General features: G+C 39.0%; 1 protein-coding gene across 4 annotated transcripts in view; it reads left to right on the forward strand.

The window, feature by feature from the left end:
* PSD3 (pleckstrin and Sec7 domain containing 3) overlaps window positions 1-8,673 on the forward strand; it is a 601,036-nt gene extending 592,363 nt beyond the window's left edge. For all 4 annotated transcript variants that reach the window (XM_032838061.1, XM_032838062.1, XM_032838063.1 and 1 more), the window contains one exon: window positions 3,722-8,673. In XM_032838061.1, coding sequence (XP_032693952.1) covers window positions 3,722-3,937 — 216 coding nt within the window. In that variant the 3' untranslated portion in view covers window positions 3,938-8,673. The remainder of the gene's footprint in view (window positions 1-3,721) is intronic.
* The last annotated feature ends 1,384 nt before the right edge of the window (window positions 8,674-10,057 follow it).

The raw sequence follows: 10,057 nt of genomic DNA on the forward strand, positions 1-10,057 counted from the left end.
AAATACTAAAAGGGTGGCAACAACCCCAGGAAAATATGCTTTAGCCAAATCAGAAGGGGGGGGGGAGGAAGGGGATAAAAAGAGGTTCAGAAAGAAAAGAAAAAAGAAACAAATAAAAAAAGAAAACCAATAATGAAAAAATATGAAAAGGAAAAATATATATATATATTAGATAAACTAGTTAAAAAACGTTAAAAAAGAAAAGGGGAAAAGTTAAAAATATTTAGCAGAAGAAGAGAAAAAAATTGAAAAAGAAAAAAAAATTAACTGCATGGCTAAAGAATCATGGGGAGAAAGCCATGAGTTCCGTGCTTTGCTTTCTCCTCCTCTGGAATTCCGCGGCTCTCCTTGGTATTGAAACTGCACTCCTCGTAAGTGAACTTGGTCCTGGCTGGGTTTCTTGTTGATCTTCTGGGGGAGGGGCCTGTTGTAGTGATTCTCAAGTGTCTTTGCCCCAGGCGGTGTTGCACCGCCCTTACCAGGGGCCGGGCTGAGTAATCCGCTCGGGTTTGCTTTCGGGAGCTTTTGTTCCCTGAGCGCTTTCCGTAGAGTTCCGGAGGACGGGAATGAAGATGGCGGCCTCCCAGTCTCCAGCCCGGAGAAGCCGAGAGCCCGGGGCCCCACTCCTCAGTGCGCCCTCAGAGAACAGCGCCCAATTACTCCCGTCACCCTGTCCTCCGGCCGCGCTCCGAGCTGACTGAGCCTGCGACCGGTTCAAGGTAACCCCGAGCTGAGAGTCACTCCTCGGCTCTGTCTCTGTAGCCGGCTTCCCCGTTCTAATACCTGCAAGCTCTGCGACACTCAGACACTCCCGAACCTTCTGTGACCCTGCGGGACCTGAGGCCACACTGACCCCGCGTGGGCTTCACCCCGGTTTAGCCTCTGGAGCGATGTCCCTCAGCGGAACAGACTTTTAAAAGTCCTGATTTTGTGCTCCGTTGCTCTGCCGCTTGCCAGGAGCCGGCCCCTCCCCCCACGGTCTATCTTCCCGTCGCTTTGGATTCACTTCTCCGCCAGTCCTACCTTTCAGAAAGTGGTTGATTTTCTGTTTCTAGAATTGCTGTTCTTCTTCTCTTCAATCTCCTGTTGGATTTGTAGGTGTTTGCAATCTTTAGATAAGCTATCTAGCTGATCTCCCACAACCTGAAGTAGTCTCAGCCTGCTACTTCTCCACCATCTTGACTCCTCCCCCGACGTGACATTTTTTATTAGGAAATGCCCTTATTAAGCCCTTTGATTACTATGAGATAAGCTTAGAATTTTGTTATTTTACTTTATTACTTGATTAAAATTGGAATGTATATCAGTTAGTAGTGCTTTCAGCTGCATTTGACAGTGCCTGATGAACAGTGGCTTAAACCGTACAAATATTTATTATTCATACTAACAAGATATTCAGAGATAGTAGGGGCTATAGAGTTGGATCCAGCTCATTGTATCATTGTATCATCAAGAACCCACTTTTTCTGTCTTTCCATTTTTCTTGAAGTTAGCATCTGGTCCTTCTGTCTTTCTGCCTGCGGCCCTGACTATGTCATGGCTTGCAGTTCAACCAGTCATATCCATGTCAAGGAAGAAATAGAAGTGAAAGAGGGCTTGTACCAGTAATTTCTCCTCTAAAGCCTGGCCCCTTTATCAGAAAGCAAAATCACTTTCCCAGAAGCTCCCCAATAGATTTCTCCTTACATCTCATTGGCAAGACTATCACATGACCCATCATAGCTGCAAAAGGAGCTGGAAAATGACAGATGTTGGTGAGGATTCAGAGAAAAGGGAACTCTCCTACTATTGGTGGGAATGCAAGCTGGTGTAGCCACTCTGGAAAACAGTATGGAGGTTCCTCAAAAAGTAGAAAATAGAGCTAACCCTATGACCCAGCAATCACACTACTGGGTATTTACCCTAAAGATACAAGTGTGGTGATCCAAAGGGGCACGTGCACCCAAATGTTTATAGCAGCAATGTCCACAATAACCAAACTACGGAAAGAACCTAGATGTCCATCAACAGATGAATTGATAAAAAGGAAGTGGTATATGGAATACTATGCAGCCATCAGAAAATGAAATCTTGCCATTTGCAATGATATGGATGGAACTAGAGAATATTATGCCAAGCGAAATAAGTCAGTCATAGACAATTATCATATGATCTCTCTGATATGAGGAATTTGAGAGGCAGGGCAGGGGGCCGTGCGGGGCAAAGAGGAAAAAAAAAATGAAACAAGATGGGACTGGGAAGGGAGACAAACCCTAAGAGACTCTTAAACTGAGGGTTGCTGGGGGTGGGGGTGGGGTAGGGATAGGGTGGCTGGGTTATGGACATTGGGGAGGGTATGTGCTGTGGTAAGTGCTGTAAATTGTGTAAGACTGATGATTCACAGACCTGTACCCCTGAAGCAAATAATACGTTATATGTTAATTAAAAAAAAAAAAAGAGGGGCTGGAAAAGTATTCATGTTTTACAGTGAGAGGAACCTTTGTAGTGGGAGGACACAGAAATGGGGGGATTGAGAATGCCTTATTTAATTGACTAAACAAACAGTATCTGTAAGAGTAGTCATCCTAAAATATACATGCATATATTTTCATATCCAGTGAGGAGATATATCTTAAGACAGTGGGTTCTGGAGTCAGATTTCCTGACTTTAAATCCCAGCTTCTTTGCAAACTCTGACTTTGGACTTCTCACTGCCTCTATCTCCTTTACTGTAAAATAGGGAAAGTAATGTACTGATGAGGTACATGATTATTGTATTAATGACCTGAAATTAGCATATGAGCACTTCATGTAAATGTCATTATCATTATCAAGCAAAACTTGGCATCTCCACATAGATACTGACCAGACCCAGAGCAAGGCTAATTACTAGCCGCTTTTCTTTTGAACAAAACAACTGAAAGAGTAACTTCCAATAACTTCAACATCATAATTATTAACTTAAAATCTCAGTCTAACTTGGAAAATCCTTAAAATATTTATAGTCAGAGAATCTGCCTGCCTTTGTTGGGATAATTATAACCGACACTTCATTTTGTTTAAAAATAAAAAACACTTTATGCTTTCTATAAATGCTTCATATGTCAAAGCAGTACAGTGAAAGGCTTATTTTGACTAGAATCTATCAAATCAAGAATCTGAGGCCCATCTGTAATTTGCAAGATACATATACATATATTCTGCAGTGTGCTTGTCAGTTATTTTTAGACAAAGATACACAGAGATAGAATCAAGGAGCTGTTTAAAACATAATAGATACTAAGGAAATAGTTGATGATGAAAAAAATTTTATAGTATGAGGAAAGTATCAGAATATAATTTGAAGTTTTGTGAGAAACTACAGTACTCTGAGAAATTGGTAGTTCTAACAGAAAAGCAATGGTGGGAAACCCAGAGCAGCTTCTAGAAAGTGTTGTGATCTTGTAGGGAACTGGACAGTAGATTCACCATAGACTGATTCCTCAAGTTGAGTCTTTGTAGAATTACAGGGGGTAGGAAAGGGAGTAAACAACCATATCCAAGCTAGGTTCAAGTGAAGGCCTTGGTCATTTGAGGGAAGCTCAGGTGACTGTACCACAGGAGCCATCTAATTGCCCACAACCAGAGGTCATAGCTCCTCAAGCTTCTACCATTCTTGTGCCTGGATGTTGAAGAAGCATGATTCTTCCATGCATTTATGAACAGTATACTGACTACCATTCTTCTCTCACTTTCCCTCCAGAAAACCCGTTATGAAATTTATGTCAGCATTCTAAAAGAAGGAGGCAAGGAGCTCCTGAGTAACAATGAAAGTGAGGCTGCAGGACTGAAGAAGTCACATTCAAGTCCTTCACTGAATCCGGATTCATCCCCAGTCACAGCCAAGGTTAAGCGTAACGTGTCAGAGAGGAAAGATCACCGACCTGAAACACCAAGCATTAAGCAAAAAGTCACTTAGAATCCATCTGTGACCAGGAAGTACTGGTCATGGAGCAAAATAGAGTTTTTCAAGATCTTTCTGGTAAACCCGTGAATATATTTTTAAACAGTCTGTGACTAAACGGTGCATTAGTAACCTTTTCTATTGTATAGTTTTGTTAGTTTCTGTTCTGATTGTCTCTTTGCTCTTAATTTCTTCGCTTTGATGATTTTTTTGCTACTTGATGACTAATGCACCTTTTTCGTGAGGGGGAGGGGATCATGATTTCAGAATTAATTGTCACTTTTCCTTTGGTTTTTTTCTTATTTGCCCTCCGTTCAGTCATTTTATGTATTCTTGAATCAGCTATTACACTTTCTGAAGGTTAAAAAATTTAATTCATTATGAAACATTTAACTGGACGAACTTGGTAGTTAGCAAATTCTAGCCAGAGTTCATATAAGCCTTTATATGTGAAACCTTGCTCAGTCACAGAGGTGAAATTGAGCACTCACAGAAATTCAGTTAAGAATTACAGTTCTGGGACTCAAGATGTTCCACTGTGATGCAGGTGTGCATACATCTTCACACTTACTGTTGAGTTGTGATCCTGCTGAAAGCAGAGATAGGAAGTGTGAAGGTCAGAGGATTTGGAGAACCTAAGAAGTGCATTAGCTTCCTTGAAGTGTTGATTACATTTCAGCCAAAGAAGGAAAGAGGGAATGAAATCTTTTGCCATTGAAGGTTGTGGAAAGACAACACCAAGTTCATTTTGTTTCCTAAAGGGTAGTGGCAATAATCGACTCTTGGGGAGCTGTAGCCGTAGGCATGTGGTTGGTGTGTAGGAAATTGTTACCTCACTCCCAGGGTCTAGACTAGGAATCCAGAATCATCTCTATCATCAATACCTTGTCATTCAGGAATTAGGTTATTCAGTCATGGTGTTATTTCCTGTTTATGAAATACTGGGGTCTTCCTAACAAAATAATGTTGCAAATGGAACCCCTTTTGTTCTTTTTTTAATCAAGACAAAATAAGACAGGAAAAAGTAGCTGCAGTTCAGCAATGCAATGAATACTGATTCTTTAAAATAAATCTGAAAGTAATAAATTGAATGAATTGTGGTTGGAAAACTGAAGAATCTACTGGTTGCCTATGCAAGGTTACTTACTTTATTCTTATCTCAGTCTTTTTGATAGCCAGTTCACTCTGCTACTATTGAACTTTTTCCTAAAAATAAGTACTTTATTTTAAATCATTATTTTCTACCTACGCAAAATAGTTCTATTAACCTTACAGTAATGAGTCTGTTCCAGTGATGGTCCCTTTGCAGTTTAGGATGAGAAACAGCACATTCTCTTATAGAGGAAGAGAAAGTGAAAAATGAGCCCTCTATGAGTTAGAAGTTTCTGATTTTGAAATCCTGAAATTTTGTGATCCTGAAAGCTATAATCTCCATGACTTCAGATCTATTGGAATCACTTTGAATACTCTTTTCCTTCCCATACATATTTGCTCTAGTTCTACTCAGTTTATTAATTAAAGGTACTATAACCAAAGAATCAGGGACTCTGCATGAATATCATGGTTCTGGTAAATTGGAGAAAACTTGCTGTTAAACCGTGGTGGTTTCTAGTGGCATATTGTTCTGGTATGCCAGCATTATTTATTAACATTTATTTCCTTTACCTCTATAAATGCCCATATTTGCTAGTGCCCAGAAAAGAGAAACCCCATGCTGTGGTTGTAGCTGCTTGCTTTGTGATAAATATTTTGCCACACCTTTGAAAAACTCACTCTAACTCTCTATCTTGTTTACATAAAGGCAATGACTAAATTTATGTTTCAGAACCATAAAACAAACAAGGTAGTTACCAATATGGCCCTGTGTACCTGATTCATTTTTGCAGCTTCTGACCAAATCTAAGATTCCCACGAGGGAATCATCTTTCTTCCTTAAATCTGAATAATTAGCCTGTTTGTTTTCTGCCTAGTTATTTATACCAAGCAGAGAGAAATACCTAAACTATATCATCTCTGAGCTTCAATAACTAAAGAAAAATAAACATCCCTGATTGGCTTGAATGTGTTTGTCCACAGTGTGACTGTGTCTGTGTATATAGAATGTCTCTGTGTATTTTACTTACAGTATATAATAGACATGAAATGGTACCTTGTTGCAGTGTTTCTGACATTTAGAGTAGTTCTGAAATGCTCAGTTGGCATCAGCACCACTACAGCATTATGCCTAGTGTATGATTCACTAATGTTAGCCACAGGAACTGCTGTATATGCTAATAGATAAATGAATGAGAAGGACACTTGGAAGCTGCCGTATACTATGTTTGCATAGTTTCTCTTTAAAAACAACTGCAAAAGGTTTTTCTGTTAGCCAGGATCCCAGATTGCCCTGGCATGATGTTGCCCATCTGCAGGGATGTGTTGAGGATACCTCTGCCCAATCTGTTGTCAGTGCACCTAGTAGGCCAAGAGTGTATCCAATAGGAGGAAAGGGCCCCTGATTTGACTAGATTCTGAATCTTGCCCATAGCCAACCACAATTTCCTTCATGATCATTTCTTTCATGTGGTATCTAGTCAGAAATGAAGACATTTCCTTTCACAGCTATCCCAAGCCTGCTGCCTTGTTCACAGTACAGGGGACCTCTCTTCCTTTCCTTTTGAAGGTACTCCCCCTCTTCCCATCCCCACTCCTCACCCATACCTCAGCACCAGGAGCCTTGGGATTTCTCTCCATGTGATAAATCATTATTCTCCTTCACATAAATACACTTAATATTATTTTTTGTACAGAAAATCTTGATAGCCATCAGAACACCTTGGTGATAGTCTTGTTGCAAAATTGACCATAGAAGTGGCCCATGTATAAAATCTTTTGAGTGTTTTCAAGATTTGTTCCCCTACCTTGCATGTTGACCTTTCAAGAGATGTTAGAAATCCATTGTTAGCAATCAAACTTAACTACTAGCATGCAGAGTCTTCATTTTACTGCCAGGCTATAGCCATTGTTTGAAGTGAGTTTTTTAGAAACAATTTTGGTAACTCTTAGCAATGCCTAAGTAAACCAACTTCATGTATTTTAATTAATCATAAGTAAAACCAATATGTAGGAGACTACTCTGGTAGAACTGTAGTTCCTATTGATCTTAGGTAAAGAAGGTAGAAAGCAACTGTGCAAAACCCTCTAGGCTTCTCTGTTATCCTAATTCAGAAGATGAGGACTGTGTCCTAGTCAAGAGCAGTATGAGGGAATTAATTTTGGAAGAGCAAAATTGGCTGGCTTTCTAAGGCCAAGCTAGAAGTGGTCTCTAGAGTTTGTATTTCACCCTGTGGCCAAACCACAGAACTTCTGAGGTTGCAGAAGAATTTATATAACCAGCAGTGAAGGAGAGTTTCCTGCTGGCCCTAGCTTGCTACTCCTTCTGATGTAAAGAGCTTAAAACGCTGTTCTTAAGTAAGGCAGGGCCTGATTTGGTATGAGCTTTAACTCTGCTCTGCTTTTATCCCTAATCATAGACAATGGAAAGAAACTTTACCTTTTAGAAGTTGTCTTACTATCAAGACTTTCTTGAGTAGAGTTAGTTGTTCTTAGAGTTTGAATTCCTTTGGCATCTTTCCTTGTAGTCATCAGTTAGGCTTTTTAAAGCCAGAATTCACAGGGAGTTTCAGAGCGTTGTAGGTCCAAGTTTCGCTACCTTAGCTCATGGACCTAGTCAAGTTTTCAGCACATTGGTAGCTACCTTCCTTAATTTTAGCAGCGAACAATCGCTTCACTTTTTGAATGACAAATTTTTCCACTTGTAACAGTAACACTGTTAAGCAAAGGACCAAAGTGGCATCCTAGGACTTACTAAAAGTTTAGTTAATGAATAATAGTGTGACTTTGGGTTTAAATAGCATCTGCTTTTCTCAGCATCTAAGTTACTCTGACAAAAGATCAGTCAGCCTTGCAGGCAGATGAGTCTCTGGGTCTACCTTGCTCAAAAGCTTTCTTGCTGTCTCTTCTCCCAGGCCAGGTCAGGCTACTAGTTGGCCTCAGGTCAAAAGGTATTTCCATCAGTCTTTTGACATCTTATACTATCAAGTCACATAGAGGACTTTACAGGTCAGTAGTTCACTACAAAATAATCCCAACAAGTGATAGGGAGGTGCTTTGTCCTCTCAGATTCCTTCTCAGTGTCTCACTGTTAAAAGGGGGACTAAAGTCCAAAGCCATTGTCATTCTCCTTTTGTATCTGTAGTATCCAGAACCCAAGTGGGCAGCATTCTGCTTCAGACAATAATACCCATTGCATGCAAAGAGAATATCTTCATAGAGAGAATGTCAGTACATACTTGAATCTGCATGATAGTTTGTTGACTTGAATGCAACAGCAAGAAAATATTGCAAGTTAAGTAATTGTATATACAGTTTCCTTAAATCTCCCTGGCTCATTCTTTGTAATTTATGTATGTATCTGTAGTATTGCAGGCTTTTGGAGAATATTCATAGAGCTAGTACGTCAGACATCAAAGAAAATGCTTTCTGTCACCTGCCAATGTTGTATTGTGGGTATTTATATTGTATGTATGTATATGTATATGTATCAATGTGTAGACTGTATATCAGTATATGGTATATGTATATCAAATTTATTTTTATCTTTAATAACCAGTGTGATATGAAAAGCAAGTAAAAACCTCATAGGATTGATTGTATAATACAGTTATTGAGAGTATATATAGTGGTACTGTTTTATTAAACTTAAAATGATATTTTGATTAGATTTTTAATAAGATTGTATGTTTAAAAATTTCATCTAAGATCTTTGAATCACCAGGGCAAAAATGACTCTGAACTAACTTTGTGAAACTATTTCAGTGTACTGTGTACAATACTAATGGGATAGCTCATTATAATTTGCGATATACAGAAGAAAAAAAAAAAAAACCGGCATCCTATGCAGTCTTAACAACTTCAGTATTCTGAGCACTTAACCATAAAATCAAATTGACAGTTTTGGGCTTATTACAAAATGTGATGCTTTAAAGCACACGTTCTTTATTGTTGTAATTGGTCCAGAAAAATCGAGCTTTCAGAAGAATTGAATAAGTGCCCACCATATCATTTTTGTGCCTGTGTCTGTTTTACAGTAGTTCAAACCACTCTTCTAGCACCACCTCCTTACCCTCTTTACTTTAAAGAAATATTACAATGTTCAAGTGTATCAGGGCTTCCCAAGATCAGGTACTATATTCTAGGTTTGCAGTTGTACAAATTAGCATCTAGTATCACAAGTAAAAGAATTTTAGGGCAGGCTATGGACCAGGTTAAAACTTTACTTAATATTTTTATACTTAGGTCTCATCCTGCCTCTCCCCAAAGAAGAGCCACTGGCCTTAGTTGTTTGAGCTTACTGCTTATCTTACAGTGTGTAAATAGATAATTAGAGATTAAATGTGTACTAACCAGCATGTTTGGTGTATTTAAAGCCACAACTGAGTATGTTTGAGTGAGTGATTGAGTGCAGTATATTTTTAACCATACTGTCTCCTATTCTTTGCATCTGGTTCAGAGAATTGGAGTTGTGGAGTGGGAGACTAATCTTCAGCTCCAGTCTGCAGTAGTATGTTGGTAGTTACATTGGAGTTTTTATTCATTCTACAGTCTCAAACTATTTTTGCAAATATATTTCCTAATTTGTTCTTGACGTGCAGTGAACTGGCTCTGTGACTTATCAGCAGGGTCTTTGTTCTGCAAGAGTGTGTTTCTTTCTAAAAATTATAGTGATTTGCAAAAGCATCCATTTGATTCAGAAAGTATATACAAAAGGAGTAGCAAAAATAAAGTTTCATTTTGGGCCTTAATCATTTGAAATGTTTGGACTTTTAATACAAAGCCATGTAGGTTATAAAGCCAAGTAACCATTTGGTGTGGATAATAATATTCACTGTATAGAGAGTATATATGCACATTGATTTTTAATGCTGTTAGAATACTTTTTTAAGCTATAGGAATGAGACTAATAGACCAAATTGAAGTTAGGGGGCTTGTTAGGGGAAGTGTGTGAACTGGTTGCCTTCCACTTAAGGTAGACATACATGTGGTCAGTCCTCTGCTCCTGAGAGATTCAGAACCAGTTTACTGTCCCCTTAGGTG

Source organism: Lontra canadensis, unplaced genomic scaffold (assembly GCF_010015895.1).
Source record: "Lontra canadensis isolate GAN:19392208 unplaced genomic scaffold, GSC_riverotter_1.0 scaffold101, whole genome shotgun sequence".
NCBI lineage: Eukaryota > Metazoa > Chordata > Mammalia > Carnivora > Mustelidae > Lontra > Lontra canadensis.